The sequence below is a fragment of the Salmo salar genome, chromosome 03, assembly GCF_965601325.2.
Source record: "Salmo salar chromosome 03, fSalSal1, whole genome shotgun sequence".
In the NCBI taxonomy this organism is placed as follows: Eukaryota; Metazoa; Chordata; class Actinopteri; order Salmoniformes; family Salmonidae; genus Salmo; species Salmo salar.
The window spans coordinates 22782357-22807121 of NC_138293.1; the positions used below are offsets into that span (position 1 = coordinate 22782357).

The 24765-nt window shown below is 42.6% G+C and overlaps 1 protein-coding gene across 6 annotated transcripts in view; it reads left to right on the forward strand.

Annotated features, from left to right (window-relative positions):
• Nucleotides 1–22853, forward strand: part of LOC106599484 (la-related protein 4B) — a 34931-nt gene extending 12078 nt beyond the window's left edge. For 2 of the 6 annotated variants that reach the window (XM_045714638.2, XM_014190745.3), the window contains exons 3-17: nucleotides 4526–4679; nucleotides 8384–8557; nucleotides 9553–9631; nucleotides 10290–10426; nucleotides 10669–10772; nucleotides 12184–12294; nucleotides 12564–12617; nucleotides 12943–13155; nucleotides 13431–13540; nucleotides 13786–14058; nucleotides 14347–14395; nucleotides 14811–14981; nucleotides 15206–15369; nucleotides 15716–15824; nucleotides 16554–22853. In XM_045714638.2, coding sequence (XP_045570594.2) covers nucleotides 4526–4679; nucleotides 8384–8557; nucleotides 9553–9631; nucleotides 10290–10426; nucleotides 10669–10772; nucleotides 12184–12294; nucleotides 12564–12617; nucleotides 12943–13155; nucleotides 13431–13540; nucleotides 13786–14058; nucleotides 14347–14395; nucleotides 14811–14981; nucleotides 15206–15369; nucleotides 15716–15824; nucleotides 16554–16877 — 2226 coding nt within the window. In that variant the 3' untranslated portion in view covers nucleotides 16878–22853. Of the gene's footprint in view, nucleotides 1–4525; nucleotides 4680–5500; nucleotides 5597–8383; nucleotides 8558–9552; nucleotides 9632–10289; nucleotides 10427–10668; nucleotides 10773–12183; nucleotides 12295–12563; nucleotides 12618–12942; nucleotides 13156–13430; nucleotides 13541–13785; nucleotides 14059–14346; nucleotides 14396–14810; nucleotides 14982–15205; nucleotides 15370–15715; nucleotides 15825–16553 lie in introns of those variants that run through there. The other 4 variants (XM_045714639.2, XM_082973355.1, XM_082973354.1 and 1 more) reach the window with 4 other exon arrangements.
• Nucleotides 22854–24765: the final 1912 nt, after the last annotated feature.

The following is a 24765-nucleotide window of genomic DNA, read 5'->3' on the forward strand; positions in this document are numbered from 1 at the left end:
CCAGTTTCTATAGCAGCCAGGTCAGATGTGAGCAGGAGAGTGGGGAATTGTAGAATTGCATGACTGGATTATGGGTTTGTCGTTCCTCCTGTCTTGGTCTCAGTGGCACTCGTTTGGTTTTGATGTCAGATTTCAACTTGGTCTTGGTGTGTGTGTGTGTGTGTGTGTGTGTGTGTGTGTGTGTGTGTGTGCTTGACTGGACAGAGTCCACTGAACTTGTAATGCAGCGTTTGTGAAATATGACCCGGGCAAACAGACGCGTGCAATTCAAAGCAAAGGGGCTTGTTCCATTATTGTATCAAACTGAAGAAAGACACAAACAAAGTAAACGTCTCCCTCTTGAATACTCACAGCCTCATGAATTGCCCACAGCTGAGAATCATTACTAAGGTTTTCCATTAAAGCGTTTTGCTCCAACTATGACTTTAAACTTGTAACTAGATTATGGATATTGGTGTATTACTTTAACATAGGCTAATCTAAGTCACACCTAAAGGCCTATTGGGTGTGGATTGCAAAAGGAGTAGCCTAGCCTACACAATGTGGATTATCCATTCCTCAAGCTGCCTCTGTCTGTAAGCTTTGGCTCAGGTGGATTTAACCGTAACTCCTTAGCCGTCAGTCCATCTGTGTTCGTTCGTGACGTGGGGTTTGATGGAGGGAGAATGACTCGGAGGGTAGCAGCCAGCAGCAGAAGTGATGAAACCGAAGCCCATGAAATGGAAATGGGTGACGGTGACGAATCAGCTGCCGCCACGTCAGAAGCTCACACAGCCGTGTCTTTCTCATCAGAGTGCTTATTCCCTGACAACCTGACACTTAACCGCTCCTCATCTCCTTGTGAGCCAGTTTGACAGCATAAATGGACCACCACAGCCTCGGAAGCGTCAAGGAGCTCACAGTGAAGACGATGGGAGGTCATGCTGAATGTGATGTTTCTGAAGGCTCTGGGAGTACCCAGGTGATAATAGTAAACTATTTGTTGTCCATCGACTCTGCCTGTGGTTGAGGAGGGTCCACAGGGACCGTCACTGTGTAAAGCAGGTGGAATGACTGAGCCTGTCGTGTGCTGGACTGGGTTGGATGCTGCGCTGGACCCTTTTCTCACAACAGCCAGTGGAGAGTAACTGTTACAGACATGCTCCTTTACCTCAGGACTTTCAGGGCTCTAATAGTAGAGCTTTTACCACAACCCTCCACTACAGTCTTATAGCTTGTGAGTCTTCTTGTGTATGGAATTGGCAGAACAATTACTTTGCTCTCGTGAGGATGTCAATACTGTCTCCTCTTTATCCCAATCAGTTGTGCTCTATCTGATAGTTATTATTAACTATTACCACCCGTTTTTAATCCCACCCTACAGCTCCACTCAACCCCTCCATCTATCTCTTAACACCATCCATTTTTTGTTCTATTTGCTGTGATGTTTCACATACAGTTGAAGTCGGAAGTTTACATACACTTAGGCTGGAGTCATTAAAACTCGTTTTTCAACCACGCCACAAATTTCTTGTTAACAAACTATAGTTTTGGCAAGCCGGTTAGGACATATACTTTGTGCACGACAAGTAATTTTCCCAATTGTTTACAGTCAGATTATTTCTCTTAATTCACTGTATCACAATTCCAGTGGGTCAGAAGTTTACATACACTAAGTTGACTGTGCCTTTAAACAGCTTGGAAAATTCCAGAAAATGATGTCATGGCTTTAGAAGCTTCTGATAGGCTAATTGACACCATTTGATTCAATTGGAGGTGTACCTGTGGATGTATTTCAAGGCCTACCTTCAAACTGTGCTTGACATCATGGGAAAATCAAAAGAAATCAGCCAAGACCTCAGAAACAAAATTGTAAACCCTCCACAAGTCTGGTTTATGCTTGGAAGCAATTTCCAAATGCCTGAAGGTACCACATTCATCTGTATAAACAATAGTACGCAAGTATAAACAACCATGGGACCACGCAGCCATCATACCGCTCAGGAAGGAGACGCGTTCTGTCTCCTAGAGATGAATGTACTTTGGTGCGAAAAGTGCAAATCAATCCCAGAACAACAGCAAAGGACCTTGTGAAGATGCTGGAGGACACAGGTACAAAAGTATCTATCCACAGTAAAATGAGTCCTACATATCCCGAAAGGCCGCTCAGTAATGAAGAAGCCACTGCTCAAAAACCGCCATAAAAAAACAGACTACGGTTTGCTACTGCATATGGGGACAAAGATTGTACTTTTTTAAATGTCCTCTGGCCTGATGAAACAAAAATAGAACTGTTTGGCCATAATGACCATCGTTATGTTTGGAGGAAAAGGGGGGAGGCTTGCAAGCCGAAGAACATCATCCCAACCGTGAAGCACGGGGGTGGCAGCATCATGTTGTGGCGGTGCTTTGCTGCAGGAGGGACTGGTGCACTTAACAAAATAGATGGCATCATGAGGAAAGAAAATAATGTGGATATATTGAAGCAACTTCTCATGACATCAGTCAGAAAGTTAAAGCTTGGTCAGAAATGGGTCTTCCAAATGGGCAATGACCCCAAGCATACTTCCAAAGTTGTGGCAAAATGGCTTAGTCAAGGTATTGTCAAGCCCTGACCTCAATTCTATAGAAAATTTGTGGGCAGAACTGAAAAGGTGTGCGTGCGCGCAAGGAGGCCTACAATCCTGACTCAGTTACACCTGCTCTGTCAGGAGGAATGGGCCAACATTCACCCAACTTTTTGTGGGAAGCTTGTGGAAGGCTACCCAAAATGTTGACCCAAGTTTAAACAATTTAAAGGCAATGCTACCAAATACTAATTCAGTGTATGTAAACTTCTGACCCACTGGGAATGTGTTGAAAGAAATAAATAAAAGCTGAAATAAATCATTCTCTCTACTATTATTCTGACATTTCACATTCTTAAAATAAAGTGGTGATCCTAACTGCCCTAAGACAAGGAATTTATAATAGGATTAAATGTCAGGAGTTGTGAAACTTGAGTTTATATACACCTTAGCCAAATACATTTAAACTTACAACTTCAACTCTACGTTCTTAACCTTCCTATTCTCATGGTTTCAACACATTATAAATTTAAGAAACATTTTGGCAAAAATTATTATATTATTGATCAACTATGACTTTTCAAATCACCCAGTAGTAAAATCGGCAGTGTTAGCTCCAGGTAAATGTTGATCTTCAACCATTCCTGGACCTGCGACCAAGAACAAGCTGCATATGTACAGTAGCAAAACAAATCATCTGATTCGGTCACTTCACAGCAAAATCTACAGAACTGTTATGGTTGTATCCTATATTTATATATTTATATGGAGGGGGAGAGATTTATATGGAGGGGGAGAGATTTATATAGTTATAACATTCTATTGGTTTCAGGAATTTTGTATAATTTAACAATTCTAAGTTTTGATCCAGCCTTGTTTTGTGTATCAGTTCAAGATCGCTTCCAAACTATTTTGGAATCTGTGGCACAGCTGTCAATGTTTTGGTCCTTAAATGAAATTGGTATACTTGAATTATAAAAAATAAAAAAAATATCACAATTTGCTTTATCCAATTTTGGTCTTTAACAATGCAAGGCCGACAGACAAGGTCCTTACTTTTCCCCCTTCCACTTGCCTCTTCCATTTTTTCAGTAATGCTGCAATTAGTTGGTTGTAATTTTGGGTAGAGCCGACATTTCCATTGCCCTAACAAGGGGCATAGGTGGTTGCCCTGTCGGGTGGTGTGGTTATGGGCGTGGTTGGTTCGGTTTTAAATCGGTGTGGATTTAGAGAAATGTTGCTAATTTCCTGCATATCTATGAATTGTTTACTCCTTGAATATGGGGTTTTCTAGTTATCAAAGATTATATTGTTAATCAAATATATAGGTAAATTAGCTTTTCTACATACTTTCTGTCTGTTAAAATGACTAAATCCAATCACAAAGCTTTTTTCCATCCCGAAAACTCATGTTTTCTTTTGTGGTGGCAATAGCAGTGGTGGCGTGCATAAATGTATGTAAGTGGAGACACTGATTTTGTTTTTTGTGTGTGTGTGTATAGTGTTTTTCATGATGTCTTCTCTGGAACCAGCAAGCAAACATTTTCACTAGCATTTTCTCATGGAGTCTGTTGCCCCAACTTGAACTACTAGATAACTAGTAATCCCAGAAGGGATTGTCTGCTTGCATAGTAGTGTCTTCATAATGGACATCAGCTTTGTTTGTGTGGGGCTGTACTGAGATGAACTTGTGGCCATTTTGTATTTGCACATTGCTATTTGTATGGTCACACTACAAGCAGGCAAAGTTGACTGGCAGGGCCTTAAAATAGGAATGAGCAGCTGACAAAAACTCCTTCTGTAGGTTACCTTCTCATTCTTCCCTGATCTAGCCTATATTCCACTATATTTACAGTACGCCTAATTCTGTACTCTGGTGGTGTTGTTGCGCAGCACGCCTCCTACGTTCCTTTTGTCTGCTGAAGTGTGGAGGCCTACCTGAACTCATGTTTATAATACTGTCTTGTCTCCTGAAACAGGAATCTGCCAAGGTTTCTGACCTGAACCCCAATGCGAAAGCATGGGCCAATCACATGCTTAACCTGGACACCACCACTGGGACTGTGGATACACCTGCTCTCCAGCCATGGAAGGACGGCTGCGTTAGCAGCTCCGCTGACCCTGGGCCAGAAGGTCAGCCATTTTAAGGACCGGATGAGAATAGCCCTTCTGTTACCGTGTCCCTGTCTGAGTCTCAAATTGCACCCTATTCCCTATAAACCTTTGACCAAAAACAGTGCAATATGTAGGGAATAGGGTGCAATTTGGGACACAACCCCATGTCGTCATGGCACATGCAGCCAGGGGTGAATCATTGTTATCAATTTAGAGGGAGAGCTATGAATATTACCAAGCTATCCTTCCATCTAACTCATGAGCATAATCACTTATTTTAATGTGCGGAAGTTAAGATTAGCCAATTTTAGCCGCCGTGGCAGTTAACAAGGGAATGGTGGAGACATGGAAATGATCAATTTGTTTTGTTCTGAATAACACAGCTTTTTAGTTATTTTATTTAACTAGGTTGGCCAGTTGAACAAGTTCTCTGTTACAGCTGCGACCTCGCCAAGATAAAGCAAAGCAGTGCGACAAAAACAACACGGCGTTACACAAACAAGCGTACAGTCAATAACACAATATAAAAAATCTATGTACATTGTGTGCAAATGTAGGGAGGTGGGGCAATAAATAGGCCATAGAGGTGAAATAATTACAATTTAGCATTAACACTGGAGTCATAGATGTGCAGATGATGATGTGCAAGTAGAAATACTGGGGTGCAAAAGAGCAAGAGGATAAGTAACAATAAGGGGATGAGGTAGTAGGCTGTGCTATTTACAGATTGGCTGTGTACAGGTACAGTGATCAGTAAGCTGATCTGACAGCTGATGCTTAAAGTTAGAAACGGAGATATAAGTCTCCAGCTAAAGTGATTTTTTTGCAATTCGTTCCAGTCATTGGCAGCAGAGAACTGGAAGGAAAGGCGGCCAAAGGAAGTGTTGGCTTTGGGGATGACCAGTGAAATATACCTGCTGGAGCGCGTGCTACGGGTGGGTGTTGCTATGGTGACCAGTGAACTGAGATAAGGCGGGGCTTTACCTAGCAAAGACTTTATGAATTTATTTTTTATTTCACATCTATTTAATCAGGTAGGCCAGTTGAGAACAAGTTCTCATTTACAACTTATAGTTGACCTGGAGCCAGTGGGTTTGGCGACGAATATGTAGTGAGGGCCAGCCAACGAGAGCATACAGGTCGCAGTGGGGCTTTGGTGACACAACAGGTGGCACTGTGATAGACTACATCCAGTTTACAGAGTAGAGTGTTGGGGGCTATTTTGTAAATGACATCGCCGAAGACGAGGATCGGTAGGATAGTCAGTTTTACGAGGGTTTGTTTGGCAGCATGAGTGAAGGAGGCTTTGTTGCGAAATAGGAAGCTGATTCTAGATTTCATTTTGCATTGGAGATGCTTAATGTGACTCTGGAAGGAGAGTTAGGCTGAGATGTTGGCCGAGGTAGGGGTAGCCAGGTGGAAAGCCAGGTGGAAAGCATGGCCAGCCGTAGATAAATGCTTATTGAAAATATTGTAGATTTATCGGTGGTGAGTTTCATATGCTCAATGCGGTGGGAAGCTGGGAGAAGGTGCTCTTATTCTCCTTTTGGAATTAGTGTTACAGGATGCAAATTTCTGTTAGTAAAACGAAGGCTAGCTTTTTCAAACTGAGTATATTGGTTCCTGACTTCCCTGAAAATATGCATATCGCGGGGGCTATTTGATGCTAATGCAGAACGCCACAGGATGTTTTTGTGCTGGTCAAGGGCAGTCAGGTCTGGGGTGAACCAAGAGCTATATCTGTTCTTAGTTCTACATTTTTTGAATGGGGCATGCTTATTTAAGATGGAGAGGAAAGCACTTTTAAAGAGCAACCAGGCATCCTCTACTGATGGGATGAGGTCAATATCCTTCCAGGATACCCAGGCCAGGTCTCATTATAAAGGCCTGCTCGCTGAAGTGTTTTAGGGAGCATTTGACAGTGACGAGGGGTGGTCGTTTGACCGTGGACCCATTACGCACGCAGGCATTGAGGCAGTGATCACTGAGATCCTGGTTGAATACAGCGGAGGTGTATTTAGAGGTCAAGTTGGTCAGGATGATATCTAAGAGGGTGCCCATGGTTACGGATTTAGGGTTGTACCTGGTAGGTTCCTTGATAATTTGTGAGATTGAGGGCATCTATCTTAGATTGTAGGACGGCCGGGGTGTTAAGCATGTCCCAGTTTATGGCCCCCTAAAAGTAAACTCTGCCCCCAATCTATCTTCAATCAATTCACATAAGGTGTCCAGGGCACAGCTGGGGGCTGAAGGGAGTCTATAACAATCAGAAACGGTGAGAGACTTTTCTGGAAAGGTGGATTTTTAAAAGTAGAAGCTCAAATTGTTTGGGCACAGACCTGGATAGTAAGACAGAACTCTGTAGGCTTGTAGATTGCAACTCCGCCCCCTTTGGCAGTTCCATCTTGTCGGAAAATGTCATAGTTAGGGATGGAAATGTTAAGATTTTTGGTGGCCTTCCTAAGCCAGGACTCAGACACGGCAAGGACATCCGGGTTTGCGGGGTGTGCTAAAGCAGTGAATAAACAAACTTAGGGAGGAGGCTTCTAATGTTAACATGCATGAAACCAAGGCTTTTACGGTTACAGAAGTCAACAAATGAGAGCGCCTGGGTTATGGGAGTGGTGCTGAGGGCTGCAGGGCCTGGGTTAACCTCTACATTAACGGAGTAGGATAAGGGTACGGCTGAAGGCTATAAGAACTGGTCGTCTAGTGCGTTTGGAACAGAGAGTAAAAGGAGCAGATTTCTTGGCGCGGAAGAATAGATTCAAGGCGTAATGTACAGACGAGTATGGTAGGATGTGAATACAGTGGAGGTAAACAGGTAAACCTAGGCATTGAGTGACGATTAGAGAGGTTTTGTCTCTAGAGGCACCATTTAAGCCAGGTGAGGTCACTGCAGGGGTGGAACAGAAGGGCTAGCTAAGGCATATTGAGCAGGGCTGGAGGCTCTACAGTGAAATAAGACAATCACTAGCCAAAACAGCAATAGACAAGGCATATTGACATTAGGGAGAGGCATGTGTAGCCGAGTGATCATAGGGTCCAGTGAGTAGCTAGGCGAGCTGGAGACGGTGATTCAGACAGCTAACGGGCCGGGGCTAGCAGATGGGCATCCGGGGGACGTCGCAACGGAATAGCTTGTTGAAACCCCCTTGGACATTTACGTCGGCAGACCAGTCGTGATGGATCGGCAGGGCTCCATGTCGGCAGTAAAAGGTCCAGGCCAATTGGCAAAAGAGGTATTGTAGCCCAAGAATTGGCTGATAGACTTCTTCGGCTAGCTTGGAGATGGGCCTAGCTCGAGGCTAGCTCCAGGCTCACTGGTGGTTGCTTCGGGACAGAGACGTTAGCCAGGTGTAGCCACTCGGATAGCAGCTAGCTGGCTGCGATGATCCGGCGTAAAGGTTCAGAGCTTGCGGTAGGAATCCAGAGATGTGGTAGAGAAAAAGCAGTCCGATATGCTCTGGGTTGATATCGCGCTGTGCAGACATCTACAGCTCGTAATGTTAAGTTATTTGTAGGGATTGCGCTTTAGGAGATCTTATATTAACAGTAATCATATTTTTATGGTATCCATTTTTACATCTATATATTGACGTTGTCTAGATCAACTGATTTACTACTGCATAACGTGTATTGTTTCTCCAAGTTTAACCATCACAGTAGCTCCTAGCTAATGTTAACCACGTGGTTGGTTGTCTCCGTGTTACTCTTTCCAGGCTGTGAAGCCAGCGAAGACCAAGTGTTTGAAGGGACCCTACTAGCTGACCCAGATGAGCCGCTGCCAGTGGCGGTGATACTGGCAGAGCCGGCCCCCATGGCTGCCACCGTCACCCTGGAGTGCTCCGACCCTGCTGCATACCCTGAGTCTGGCCAGGAGGAAACTCGCACAGGTGGGATCTTCATCCACTGGAGACAATTCATTTGAGTTGAGCAAAGCGTCTGTGAAAGTGATGCACAGTTATAGAAATAAGTAGATGCACTGATCTCCTTGCATGTTTATAGACCAAAAAAAGCTGCAGATCAGGAGCTGCGTGGGTAGGGGTGTCTGTTTCCTCAACTAGCAGAGGGCCGGATAGACAAGTTTGTGTTCTGTCAGAATGTGCATCTCCATGTAACGAATTGAGTAGACGAGAAATACAGCTTTGCTCTATCCAATCAGAGCAGCAGGGTCAACGTACAGCCCGCTCTTCTCTTTACAGACATGAGAACTAGCCAGTTGAGTTATTTAGACCAGTGTTGGTCCAACTCTGGTCCTCGAGTACCCCCAACAGTACACATTTGTATTGTAACACTGGACAAGCCACCTGATTCAACTAATCATCAAGCCCTCAATGAACTGAATGAGGTCTTTGTCCAGGGCTACAACAGAAATGTGTACTGGTGGGAGTACTGGTGGACCAGGGTTGGGAAGCACTGATTTAGACCACGTAGCACCTCGCACTTGATTGAAAGATGCGCACGGGCACCTGAAAATTACCTTTTCAGTTTGCGGATAATAAAATACTCTGATCATAATCGTATCAGGAAAATTGCCTATATCCGTTACGATACTTTTTTGCCTGAATAGTAGGCACACCCCTCATACAAATGGTATTCAGAATTCACTGCAACATTGTGTTTAGAATATTAGAGATGTACGTTATGCATCAATGATTTTGTTTTGACTTTGTGGAGTTTCCTGTAGAACAGGTATTTTACGGTAATAGCCTACACGGTACTGCGTGTAATGAAATGAATGGTCTCATGTCACTATAGTGCACTACATAGGGATTAAGCTGCCATTTGGGACTTGGCCATTGAGTTGAATGAAATGAATGGTCTCATGTCATGAAAGTGACTGACTGACTGAGTATTGGGTTGTCTGTTCCCCCTGTGTGACGAGCAGGCAGTGAGACCCAGCAGGAGAGCCCTCAGGAGGACCTCCGGGAACACCTCAAGAAGACCCTGGAGTTCTGTCTTTCCCGGTGAGTAACAGCCATACTACATCCTGGCTGTGTCACAAATTACATCTTATTCCCTGTATAATTCCTCCAAAACACAACCCTGCCAAGCCGTACTGCTTCTTGACACAATGTCTACTTAACCCGGAAGCCAGCCGCACCACTGTGTCGGAGGAAACGCCGTACACCTGGCAACCGTGTCAGCGTGCACTGCGCCTGGCGAACTCGGGAGAGGCAGCTCCACAGGAGTCGCTAGAGCGCGATGGGACAAGAACATCCCTGCCGGCCAAACCCTCCCCTAACTCGGACGACGCTGGGCCAATTGTGTGCCGCCCCATGGGTCTCCTGGTCGCGGCCGGCTGCGACAGAGCCTGCACACGGACCAGGATCTCTAGTGGCATAGCTAGCACTGTGATGCAGGGCCTTGGACCACTGAGCCACTCGGGAGGCCGGGCTGTAGTTTTTGTTGATGGTGATTTAGTGCTGCCCATGCTAGAATGCAGCCAGTAAAATTTGTTGCTATGATGATGCACAGCGGTCGCATTCTCATTAGTTCTATCTTCTGCCCTTTGTGGAAGGCGTGCTCTAAATGAAAGCTTTATTTCATGCTGTCAAATTCACTTGTGGGAAGGGAGGAGTGACTTAGGCTACAGGGAGTGACTCAACGTTTTTGTCTTCTCAGAGAGAATCTGTCCAGCGACATGTATCTTATCTCGCAGATGGATAGTGACCAATATGTGCCAATCGTGACGGTAGCGAACCTGGACCACGTCAAGAAACTCAGCACGGATGTGGAGTTGATCGTCGATATTCTACGATGTAAGTGACACACTCTTTCTTTTTTGTTGTTGTAGACTAACGTTTACTTATAGTATTTTTTTGTTGACACTAAAGAGACATTGTTGGGAATGGAGGTTTCATTTTACTTAGAATTTGTGTTCTGGATTTCAGTTGTATCAGTTAACCTTGCTCTGTACAACACCAATTCCTAGCTAAATTTACATGGCAATAAGGTTTTCATTTTAATTTCACTGGACTTGTATATTTCCCTGCCTCCATAGCTCTGCCGTTGGTCCAGGTGGATGAGAAGGGGGAGAAGGTGAGACCCAACCAGAACCGCTGCATCGTCATCCTCAGAGAGGTCCCCGAGAGCACTCCCATAGAGGTATGTTCACTGGCTAGCCTCTGGTCAGGGTCCTTAGGGTTCTGTTCAAAAGTAGTGCACTAAATGGGGAATAGGGTGTCGTTTGGGACAGAAATTCAGTCTGCTAAAGAAACCATGCATTTAGAATGATTTTATTTTAAACAATGCAATACACTGACAACAAATGTTCAGTGGGTGTTGTGGTCAGTGGGTGCGCTCGCCCCGAGACGCCGGCAAGGCAAAGCCCCGGCCCAAATGGTTTTTCCAACTGCGGGAAAAACCAAGTCCCACCCGACGCCCGGGCGGGCATAGAATTGAGCTACTCTTAACTGTCAGGGCCAGCACACGCATCACAGCGTTAAAGCCAAAGCATAAGTTGTGAAACCAAAACATACAATAATCCCATCCTCACCCCTGATTTGGAGGACCTAAAACATTTATATTGTACATTTGTGCATATTTTTATTCTAACACTCATCTATGCCACAGATCAACCGATCTTTCCCTATAAATCATCGTCATACCATTCTCCCATGGTGTCTCACTAGGGATTGGAACCTTCCCATCTGCAACATTTCTGCCCAAATTGCAAAAAAAATAAAGTTTTACCCAAGAGCACAATGATATTTCCTGATGACTGACTGACTGATCCTTCAAATCCCCAGCAATACAGTTTGCCGTTCTAACTGCCCCCTGATAATATGGCATAAGCAACCATGTACTACATTAGACTGTATCCAGTATTGCAGAAAGTGGAACAAAATAACAGGTTTTTAATAAGATATGGTCATTCTAGTACAAGCTCTTATGTGACTACACTATATATGTTTTAACCATGGCATTGTAGGTAATTTCCTGTTTTGAGTGCAAGCACACTACCTAGCCAATCTCTAGCCTAATATTGGCAAAGAGTCGTTTTCCTGGAATTGTTAACGTTTCCTGGAATGGTAAAATGTTATAAAATGCCATGTTATAGACACCGTGTTGTTGGACTTTGAGAAAGTAACGGAACATTGTTTTGTTAATGTAGTGTTTAGAGGTTTCATCTATTGTGCCTCATGTTCCAGTACCATGTCGTGCAGTGTGACAAATTTAAAGGGTGCCGTTTTTAGCAGTTCAAAACATTTTAATGGTGTTATGGTCAGTTATTTCAGTCTGAACCGCACTCCCTCGGGGGATATTGACTAAATTTGACGTTGATAGGGCCCACTCCTCTCGTATTTTTTGTTTATTACATAGGATAGAGGGAGGTGCTGAAAAAGCAGTTTGCTAGATTCAAACGAATGCTGCAACAATGTGTTCCAGAGGCAGCAGCTTAGACCGCAAAACCACCCTAAGCCACAATTGGGCTCTATTCAGTCGACACCAAGAACTTGTTCACAGTATGGAAGGAGTTTTGACGTTAAGCTTGACATTTGCTCTTGTTTTGCAGGAGGTCGAGGCTCTTTTTAAAGGAGAGAACTTACCTAAATTCATCAATTCTGAGTTTGCCTACAACGACAACTGGTTCATCACCTTTGAATCGGAAGCAGATGCACAACAGGTCCGAAACATTCAAGAACGTTGCACTATTGTATGATTTAGTAATGGTGCATGAAGCAACTTTTTTCCCTAGCATGTCATGTTTTAGGATTGTAGGGCTGGGTCAGTGAAACTGCCATGCTGCCTGCCACGAACTGCCCTGCTATGGGTTTGGTGTACTGTTGCTACCATAGTGTTTCATACTGGCCATGAGCTTACACTCGTGGGTATTAAAAAAAAAAAAAAAAGAATCCTACTCTGTCTGAAGTTTTCATTTGTCCTATTTTCCAGGCATATCAGTATCTTCGTGAAGAAGTGAAAACCTTCCAAGGGAAGCCTATTAAGGTAAGCTAATTAATTAGTGAACTTTAATTAAACTAAAATGAACATGATCCATGAACTGTATACTATACTGTCAATACTGGAGTATTTCCAAGTATGGTGGTTTAGAACCTTTTCCGTCAGCAGAACAACCAAAACGAATGCTTTTACCAGTGGATAACATAATTCAATCTGCAGTTGTTGTATGGGTTCATTTAGTGTTGATGTGACATACCTCAGACAAATTTGGCTTTTTTTAATCAAAATCTTTGTGCACTGCTTTGAAATGCTTTCTTTGCTGATAAGTTTGAGGAAAAAATATATTTTCTATTCTCAACTCTAATCTCAGGCACGGATAAAGGCGAAGGCAATTGCTATCAACACTTTTATGCCAAAGAATGGCTACCGCCCGGTGGAGGTTCACCCTTACGCTCAGCAGCAACAACGTTACACCTCCTACTACATACCTCCAGTGTACAGCCCTCAGCAGCAGTTCCCCCTCTACAGCCTCATCACTCCACAGGCCTGGTCAGCCACCCACAGCTTCATAGACCCTTCGCTTGTGAGGACAGCAGGCGTGCCCCCACACACAACCTAAAATCTAGTTTAGGGTTGCAAAAATCCAGTAACTTTCCCAAAAGTCTGGTTTTCCCTCCTGATTCTGGGAATCTTCCAACTGGGATTTCTGGGAAACCTGGACATTTTTAGAAAGTTAACTGGGATTTTGCAAACCTACCACCCACAAGGCTACAATACAGACCATTCCTAATTTCACTGTATAATATGCTACTAGAACTCTTGTAAAAGTCAATGATTTTGTGTTTCCTTTTCTAACAGGTTACCCAATTTCACAACACTCAATTTATCAATGGATTTACAACATCCCATAGTTTTAAACCAGCGACGTCTCCTCTTGCTGGTGTTAGGCACTACTCTCCCAGGAATAGGTGGGTACACTGAGACTCACCATCTAATGTAGACAATACCAACCTGTGTCTATTCACAAAGCATCTCACAATAGGTGTGCTGATCTAGGATCAGGTCCCTCCTCGTGGAAATAAGGTCAATCTGATTGTGTATATACAGTATATCAGCACTCCTACTCTTGAGTCTTTGTGAATATGAGCCCAGAATTCTAGATTGCTGTGCTTGTATAGATAGGATCTTTAAATATGATATTGTTTCTTTTCAGGAATCACACTCACAGTAAACCTCACCTGAGGCCCACAATATCCAACATGGACCAGCGCGGCACAGGGCTCCTGGACAGCCCCACCATCTTCAACTTCCCCACGGAGCGAATTCTGAACGGGGGACCGCGGGGTTCCCCCCAAATGACGCGCCTCCCGAGCCAGAACAGAACCAGGTTACCCCCCTCCACCATGACCTACCCCAGGAGAGACATCAGTACTGGTCGGGTGGAGCCTGTCAGCACTGACTACTCACTGGGCATGGGCCGGGGAAGGTAAGGTATCCTCCACTCTGCATGATCATCACCACCATAGACCTCCATAGGCTGTTTCCCAAATGGTACCCTATTTGTTAGTTAGTGCATAACTTTAGTCCCAGGTCCGTAAGGGCTCTGGTCAAAAGTAGTGCACTGAATAGGGTGCTATTTGGGGCGAATTATAGTATTACAACAAAGTGAGCGTGTTGCTCACGTTTTGAATTGTTAAAATCTCTGTTGTGCTAAGTTAGGCTTCAAATAGAATACAATTGTCTGTGAATTTTTCAAATGTTCTCTTTCTTAAAGGACAAATATTTATGGTTCTAGGAAAAAGAGGGACGACAACAAGTTTACAGTAAGTACATGTTTTTTAATTTACCTCCTCTTAGACTAGTCTTTGACTTGGAGAAAGAGCCAACAGTGGTGCTGCTGCAAGCTTTTCAGCCACTGTCATGTTATGACTGAATTTCAATATTGCAGGTCTTTTGTATGTACAGTTGGCTGGCTTTGTGTGTGTCCCAAATTGTACCCTATTCCCTATATGGTACACTCATTTTGACCAGACCCCTATAGGCCCTGGTCAAAAGTAGTGCACTATATAGGCAATAGGGTGCCATTTGGGATGCAGTCTTGACTCTGTGACAGACTATGTTTGATGCTGTTCTGTTGTATAGAGAGTGGCTACCCAGTCTGACGGTGTTTGATGCTGTTCTGTTGTATAGAGAGTGGCTACCCAGTCTGACGGTGTTTGATGCTGTTCTGTTGTATAGAGAGTGGCTAACCAGTTGCCACCCCCTCCTCAGAAGCCCCCGTCCCCCAGCTTTGAGCTGGGGCTCTCCAGCTTCCCCCCTCTGCCTGGGGCTGCAGGCCACCTCAAAACCCCTGACGACCTGTTTGAGAACAGACTGGCCAGCATGGTAATAGGAGCCACAAAGGACAGGGTCAGTATCTACCAACACAAGCTCTCATCTCCAGGCCACCGTACTCTGTGTCCCCCAAATGGCACCCTTTTCCATATATAGTGCACTACTTTTGACCAGGGAATATGGTGCCAATTGGGACTCAGCCAAGCTCATCTCCAAGCCACCATACTCAATCACTCAGCTCAACATTTCAGCTTTGCCGTTAGTAGTATTGTTTTTCATGTCTTTTTGTATCGTTCCAGAATGTAAGCGTTGATGCCAGCTCTGCAGGCGCCCTCCCCTCAGGAGGACCCAAGGACCCACTAAGGACGGTCACTTCTCCACAGCCCCCGAACATCCAGCCCACTGCTCCCCTGAACCCAGGACCAGCCGCTGGCCCTGTCCATGTTCCCTCCCAACCTGCAGAGTGAGTGTAGGACATGTTTTCCCTTCATGTAACACTTTGGATCCAACCCCCCCCCACACACACACACACACAAACAGACACAAACTATTTCCATCAAAATGTGTAAGCGTACCCCCACTAACGCCGTGATTTGTATAGAAAAACAGAACAGTGTGCTTTACATCTCATACTCATCTTTTGCCTCACTCTTGTCTCACCATTTACTTGTCAGTGTGTCTCATTTGATAACGTGGAACACCATAGTTGTTGATGTCAACTGAATTTGTGTAGAGAGAGAGAACATAGCTGACTTAGAAGCATTTCATGTCATTCACATCATTGTGTGAAATAAATGTTTGTTTTTCAGGGAAGTGAAGGTTCCGGAGGTGAATCAGGAGACTCAGGTCTCTATGGAGCGCATCACTACCGCTCTGTACACCGCTAGCAAATCTGTTCAAGTCAATGGTACTGCTACAGTAAGTAAGCTGTCTAAAGCATTTTAAACATAATCAGGTCCATTTTCCATATTATTAGCTGATAAAGATTTTTTGATAGTCATAGATACAGGTAACTGCCCAAATACAGGAAACTGCAACATAAAGTGTCTTAATAGGGAGGTGGGCCACCACGAGCCAAAACGGCTTCAATGCACCTTGGCATAGATTCTTCAAGTGTCTGGAACTCTATTGGAGGGATGCGACACCATTCTTCCACAATAAATTCCATAATTTAGTGTTTTGTTGATGGTGGAAAAGGTGGTCTTCGGCACTGGTCCAGAATCTCCCGTAAGTGTTTAATTGGGTCGAGATCTGGTGACTGAGACGGCCATGGCATATGGTTTACATCGTTTTCATGCTCATCTAACCATTGTGACCACTCGTGCCCTGTGGATGGGTGCATTGTCATCCTATGGGGCATAGCCATGGTAGCCAAAATAATGACCTGCCCAGTATTTTTATACATGACCCTAAGCATGATGGGATGTTAATTGCTTAATTAACTCAGGAACCACAGTTGTACGGAAGAACCTGCTTTTAAAATACTTTTACCTCAAGTCGCGTTTCCATTATTTTGGCAGTTACATGTAAATGCTGATTTGTGGTCGGTAATAATCATGTTTTCTGGACTTGAATGTGTGTCAAACCAGTGGGCATAGTCAATGTCCTATGAAATGAATCACCTACAAGTATGTGTTTTGTGGTTAGGAACTGCGAAAGCCCTCTTACGCTGAGATCTGCCAGAGGATTAAAGACCACGCTCCAACACTACAGGCCCCTAAAGAGGCCAAACCAGCCAGCAGCGCTGCCTCCGCAGGAGACGAGAGGAAGTGCACTGATGCAGCCCCAGGGGACAGGGGTGAGCCAAAGGTCCCCCAAGAGACATACCCATGCTCCTCCAAGTCTGCCACCCTCGGCAGACCCCGAGAGGTCCGGAGACCGACCGGACGGTGGCCTTCACCAACCCCCCACCACCCAGGGAAGGGTGCCAGCAGCAAAGATCTCAACACTCCCCCAAAGTCCCCGCAGTAACCCCCCCACTGCAATCAAGTCAATTTCAAAACAAAAACGTGAGAGTGAAAGAAATCTGAAAAAGTCAGGGCTATTCAAATACAACCTATTCCAAAATCACCAGTCATTCATAGCATAGAGAGGACGCCTTTCTGGATCAGGGCTTTCAGACAATAGCACTTTAGTGTGCATATAGAGCACCATTAATCATTTTTACTTATTTATTTTTGGAGGGTTTATTATTTTTCATTTTTTATTTTTTGTTATTTAGTGTCAGTCTGAAAACGTACTCCTGTTCAGATTAGTGGGATAAATTCATATGTCCAAAGTATTGTGAGATCATCAGTGGAAGCCAACAACGGGTGAATGAAAGGAAGCAGATGAGGAACAGAGTAGCTGTTGCCATGTCATTCGTTGTGACTGTGAGGGGGTGTCTATGTCTTGTATGCAGTCCTGTTAAGTGGTGATGTGATTCCATTGCAGGGTGTGATGATCACCATATCAGTCAGACAAGATGTATGTGTCCCAAATGGCACCCTATTCCCTATGTAGTGCACTACTTTCAATCAAAAGTAGTGCACTACATATGCAATAAGGTGCCATTAGGGACGCATCTATGATGTGTTTTACATATTTGTGTTCATATTCAAGGTCAACTAGTCCAGTCTCATTTTACGGACTTAACTGAAATCCTCAGAAGACTTACTTCTTGAGGGACTTCACCACCGGTGTCATTTATCAAAACTAGATGACCTTTTTGCCAAAATGGATCACTTTATCTTGTTAGAACACCAGCTTTTGAGGAGAATACGTTTATTTGCATACTGGTTTTGATCGTTGGGACAAGTACTACTTGTTGTGTGCTGGTGGTTTTGAGAGCGCCTTAGACTTTCTTTATCTGGTATTTCTTGTGGTAAAGAATTACATTTAGTCGTTTTCTGTTGCCCAGTGCAGGAGTCTGTTTCCTAGCTGTGTAAAGCACATTGCTAGTTAGTCCTCGTAGAGAGCCACTATCAGGGTCAGTAGAAATCTACATGTATTTTGATCTTGGAAAAAGCAGATGAGGGTCGTTCCAGCAATTCGGTGCCTTTTGAGTTGTGTAACTTGGTCCAATTTAATTTCTTCACTTTATTTTAACTTTCTGTCATAAAGAGCACGTAAAACTGAATTAACACATTTTCCCATCTCAACGTTAAATAAAAAATTACTATAGTAAGTGACAAAATAAGTAACAGGGTTGACTGTCGCAGGGTTGGCAATTTTTCATCTTAGATCAGCCGTGAATCCCATATTGAAAGGTGGAATGGAAGCTTGTGTGTAACGGGAGTGGCAATTGGTTGCCACCTTCAAACATGTTTAAGTTAACATTTCTAGCCTGTCTATCTATGGGTAACAAGGTTGACGTGTTATGCTTGACTCGCTCAGTTTTCTACCACAAACACAAGAAAATGGCAAGAGTTGAACCATGATTTGACTAGATGTTCATGTTTCTTTTGAAAAAAAAATATTTAAAAAGGAATAGTTTTTACTGTATTAAAATGATAGTTCACGTAACAGGGTTGACCTTTAAATTGAGGGACACAGAAAATCACAAATAAAAAATCTTCAGATATGACTGTCAAAGCAACAAATGAACTAGCCAATGATAGGTTAAAATATTCCTAGAAGTCACAGAGGGATTTTGAATTTAGGCACTCTAACAAGTCTTCATTCATATAAAGAATTTGATTTATTGAATTCCAATGTGGTCTGTATTAAAGGGCATTTAAGTTAATATAACACACTTTCAAAATGCAATATTGATGCACCATTTATACTTTAAATATCAAAGGGGTCCGAAAGTTAATCATTTCGTGGAACGACGCACATGGTGTCGATTGGTGCCTCTTGGAGACTATTTTCTTTCTTTACTATTTTGCTGTGAAACAAGCATGTCAGACTAGGTCAGCGGGCACATACGTTGGCAATGGATAGGCTACAGTGGAGGATGACTCATAATAATGGCTGGAACGGGGCAAATGGAATCAAACACTTAGAAACCATGTGTTTTGATGTATTTGACACCGTTCCACTCCAGCCATTAACACCAGCCCGTTCTCCCCAATGAAGGTGCCACCAACCTCCTGTACTCAGCTACTAGGAGTCGGCAGTAGGGTTTTGGCAGGGTGTAGTGACTTCATTCAAACAGTGGGATGTTTTATTTTAGATAGCTATGGTGCTAGCTAGAGGATGAACCTGGAACTTGCTACTTCAAATAATCTGGTACTGTACTTAGATAATAATACTTGATACATGTTGTCAACTAAACTTTGCACTTTGTTTTGTTTCTGGATTAATTAAGAAATCCATATTTTACCTACATACAGAAGCAAAGGGGAACCTAACATGTAAAGACAGATATGGAAAAGTCTGATGGTCACATAAGTAAGCCCTTTACAATTTCAGCTATACAACCAATAGATTTTCCCCCTAAAGAATGAACTGTCTTCTTGCCATTTGACTTGTGCATTATTATTATGTTGTGACAGGATGATCAGCTTTCAGAATCTCTCAAATGTTGACTAATTGTATTAACCTCTATGCGGATAAATTCACACACGAGTTCAACTTTTTTGTTTACTGCCATGTAAATGCCTACAAGACATACTTCCGTGCATGCTGAGAATAACAACTTTAGTCTTGGTATAGATAGTAATTTTATTTTGTGCACACAACCTATGGAGTCCCACTAATTTGATTGTTTTGCTTTTGAGGCAGTCATTTGTGAAAGCACTGGTGCGTGGTGTTTTTTGAAGCCGTTTCCACTTATTCAGTATTACAGTAGTTAATTGTAATGTGGGTGTACACCTTAGAGAATGTGTACACCTGGTGGCTCATGGGAAAATTAAGTGGAATTGGTTAAAAGGAAGAAGTATCATATTCTTTCCACTACAAATGTTATATTTGAAGGTAAACCATGAGGCAGCCATTTTAGAAATAAGGTATTGCTTTATTCATTGGGTGACAGTCAAAAGAGTAGTAAACTGGACCCTGTGAGAATGCAGTGAATGAATGACCTTTGACCTGTTTGCATACTGTGAACCTGAGCAGCTTATAGATGAGTCCTTTCAGTTTGGGCAAGAAAATGTTGGGCAGAGGGGGCAGCACTCTTGGTTCATTCCAACTCCTTCCCCCCTCACATACAATAGAAGTGCCCCTGTTCACTGCAGGACTTCACTCAATATTTATTTTTGGCATGCTTTTTCTCTTTTTAGAATGCCTTCTGTAGATTTCTCCTGGCTCTCCATACAAAAAACATATAGCTTCCAAATTCCCCTCTGTACTCTGCATAAATGTATAAGTAGAAAAAAATAACTCATGCATAAGGTGAATTGTGCACTTCTTTAGTGTCTCATTGACGTCTTCCTGCAACAAGGAGTTGAATACTCTGCATAGATCAGAGGACTCATTTTGGAGAGGAGACATTGCTTAGTCACAGAATGGCCTGTACTGATAGTCGTTGCTGCTTTTGATTTTGATGCTTTTGATTTTGGTTTGCAAAAACATTATTTAGAATTTGATTTTGAAAGACTGGGATGCACTTGGGTGGACAGTCTTTAAATTGCAGAGTTCTTTTCATTTTATTTATTTAAAAAAAATTCTGAGCGGGTATAAAAGACATGATGCACCATATCTGCTTATTTATAAACCAATGCTGTTTATTCCATGAGAGATCATAAAAATGTTTATTTTTAAGAAGAAATATACGATATACAACTGTATATTTTCCATCCAGTGTTTGAAAAACTTGAATTTTATTTAAACTTGAAAATGACTTTGCCTTAACTTTTATATGAGACAATGTAGAGTTTATTTCTTTTCAAACCCCAATGTTACTAAGGGTAACGCATCTAAATGTTTAGTCATACCAAACATCACAAGTCTTACTAGGTCTTAAAGTACAAATCTAGCAGCATTTCTTTTGGGGGGGGGGGGGGGGTTGTAAAATTGTAAGAAAATAATCTAATTTGATTAACCTTGTTTCTACTTCCTATTTTCAGTTTGTTTTGGGGAAATATAAATCCTGTAAATGCTAAATAGTAAATACTGTATCAAATATGTGCACTTTGAAGTGTGTGCTTTGCTTGTACAATTGTAAATAATCTGAAACATATAGAGGTACCTTAAAATGATTTAAAAAATATATATTGATCTTGTTGAAATATTAATGTCGCTTTTTGAGCTGGATGTAGGATAAAAACAAAATGTTGTGATTTGAATTTGAATATTTTTTTTCTATATATTTTCTTCTATTGTTCTGGTGTGCAGAATTGCGTCTCCCTCACTTTGCGACAGGGAAGGTTGTCTGATCTGTAACTTTTTAAATGTCATTCTCATTCCATGTCCTTGTTGTGTTTTTCAACCCCTGGTAGACAATGTTTTCTGTTGGCCAGCCTCTTCACTGTGCACAGTGAGAAAAGGGAAGAACCTACCTGTCGTACAAACACACATCCTTAAATGAAAGCACAGTCAGTACTATTCTCTGACAGACTGTGCTGATAGCAGTCTGTGTGATTTAGCCCATACAATAATTCTTTATCACAGTAAAGCACATTTTTTAAGCACAGGAACATCAAATCTTTCACACACAACCAATTTCAATTCCATAGCAGCATACTGTATAATTGTACCAGACAAAAACCTTTCATGTTTGGAGTGAAGGTGATTTAAGAATTGTTGATATTCTGTTTTGTTTTTTTCTTTTTGAAGGTTTGTTTTTCATGAAGATGTACGTCAACTGAACTTTCGTAGCCCCCAGAACTAAACTTTACAAATAAAAATTCCTTTGGTAGGCTTTACCAGTGTTTAGACTCAAGTATAATAGTGTAGATATTTGTACACATATTTCAGCAAGAAATTTAGTTTTCTGGCACATACTGTATAACATATACTGTGCATTGTCTTTTTATCAGTTGATCACACGTGGACTGCATTTAACTGTGCCATTACTTCGTTTCAACCTGGCAGTTTGTTTGACTTGTACTTTAAACACTTGACATTATATTTGTTACTGAGGAAGTGTAGCTGGTCTGGAAACTATATAACTGGGAATAATTATCTGATACCACTGACATTAGACAAAGTACTCATAGCAACCCGCATCTGATCTGGCTAATGAAGTCGAGTTATGTACATTTTAAGCTAGTCTATGCTAGTAGGCCTTTCTAATGCAAAATGCTAATACTGTTGTCTTTGCAGATTGGGTATTGATATGTTGTCGGGCTGGGCACTGAGTTTGTATGAGAAAGTGTTTGTTTGCGAGAAGTTAACTGAACACGAATGCAAAATTGACTGACGGTTGAAGTAAAGTAAACCAAAGGGTGATTAGCCAGCCAGGTGTGTGCAGCAGGATCTGAAAATGATTCTGTTATTGGTTTCTCTCTCCTGAAGATGATGGCACTGCTTACAGTACGAAGGTGTTTAACTTTTTTTTTTCTTTTGCGCGCACTACTAAAGCCCTGTTGTAATGTTTGGGCTGTTGTGTTACTGTGCACAGACAGTGTCTCTCATATCAAGCGGTCTCGTTCTCCCTGCCCAGGTGTCTTCTTTCTGTTACGTCTCACCAGTTTGATAGTGCCATGTATTTTTTGCAAAGGTTGCAGCTTGTTGTAAATTGACTGTGTAAAGTGATGTTACAATGCACCAACTGACTGGAATGAGACTAACCAATTGTCTCACTATCAAATCACTGTGTTCAATTAACTCATTTTTACGCTAACAGCAGTGGACAATCGATGATTTGATGAGGAGAATACTCTAACGTAACAGTTGTTCATCGAGGTTTCTTTGAGAGGGCTTTTGATTTTTGTCTTAACCTTTCTTCCATTTAAGACTGGAATCAAGTGTACATGTCAACTATTGATAATTTAAGTTACTCTTGTGTCATGATGTAAAACTGTCTAATTTGGAGAGGGAAAAAAGTAGTTTATTGAAAAATAAAGATTTAGGCACTGTTAATGAGTTGTCTCGTGATTGTGGTACACACAATCTGGGGGTTGGTCCAGAAAGCAGGATGAATGAGTGAGTTAGCCAGCTAACTGTCATAAATATTGTGTATAAAACATTAGGGCATCAACTGACCAGGTGTCTTTCCATTACGTAGACTGACCAGGTGAATCCAGGTGATGGCTATGATCCCTTGATGTCACTTAAATCCACTTCAATCACTGTGTATGAAGGGGAGTAGATGAGTTAAAGAAGGATTTTGAAGTCTTGGGACATGGATTGTGTATGTGTGCCATTCAAAGGGTGAATGGGCAAGACAAAATATTTAAGTGGTTTTTGAACGGGGTATGGTAGTAGGTGCCAGTTTGAGTGTATCAACAATGGTCCACCACCCAAAGGACATCCAGCCAACTTGACACAACTGGGAAGCATTGGAGTCAACATGGGCCAGCATCCCTATGGAACGCTTTTGACACCTTGTAGAGTCCATGCCCCGACGAATTGAGGCTGTTCTGAGGGCAGAAGGGGGTGCAACTCAACATTTGTAAGTGTTCCAAATATTTTGCATACTATGTAGACTTGAAGCGGTATAATTGACTTAACAACCAAAGACCCATATCAAAGTTAATATTTCTAAATGAACTAGGAAATAAAGGCATATGACTGTCAGCTACGTAGCTGCCTAAATGAATCCTGCTTTCTGGGACACCCCACAGCTTCTCTATTTTCTAATGCTAGATTTGCTTTCTTGCAGAAATTGCCTGGAATCCTGTTTTCTACCAGGGTTGGTTGTTTTTGGCCATCCCATTCAAACTACACATGTTATAATGCTATGAGCCATTGTCCAAAAATAGAAAGGTGTTTCAGAAGTTCCTTTGTCTGTTTTTTCAGCAGGCAAGTTAACACACACAAAGCCATTGTCCATCCACCACATCATATCCAATCCTACGGGATGCTGTTCTGTATTTTCATGCAAAATACTAGCCACAAGGTGGCAACATATTCACACAAGGACATCTTGGAGGATTTGTTCCACAGCACACCACAATCCTATTAGGGTAAGCCAGTGTATCACTCCCCACACAAAACCATAGGCTTCTTCAAACATCTCATGGGCCCACAGTTTGATTTGATCCGATTGTCTTGCAGCTGCAGCCATTTTGTTAACAAGTAGACCTGTTCATAAGCAATTTGTAACCCCTCTATAAAAAAGACTTCTCCAGTGGTAGGCCTTCTATTCAAGCACATGTTCCTCCCGCTCCGTTTCCCATGTCATGGCTGTTTTGCATTTTATGGTTAAGTCCCGAATGGCACCCAATTTCCTATATAGTGCACTATTTTTGAGCCCCCACCATAGGTCTCTGGCCAAAAGTAGTGCACTATAGTGCTTCTCGAAAGTATTCAGACCCACATTTTGTTACATTACAGCCTTTTTCTAACATTTTATTAAATGTTTTTCCCCCCCATCAATCTGCACACAATAACCCATAATGACAAAGTAATAACAGGTTTTTAGAAATGTTCGTAAATATTAAAAAACGAAAGTATCGCATTTATCGAAGTATTCAGACCCTTTTACTCTCTGTACTTTGTTGAAGCACCTTTTGGCAGCGATTACAACCTTGAGTCTTCTTGGGTATGATGCTACAAGCTTGGCACATCTTTATTTGGGGAGTTTCTCGCATTCTTCTCTGCAGATCTTCTCAAGCTCTGTCAGGTTGGACGGGGAGCGTCGCTGCACAGCCATTTTCAGGTCTCTCCAGAGATATTAGATTGGTTTCAAGTCCGGACTCTGGCTGGGCCACTCAAGGACATTCAGAGACTTGTCCCGAAGTCACTCCTGCGTTGTCTTGGCTGTGGGCTTAGGGTCGTTGTCCTGTTGGAAGGTGAACCTTCGCCCCCAGTCTGAGGTCCTGAGTGCTCT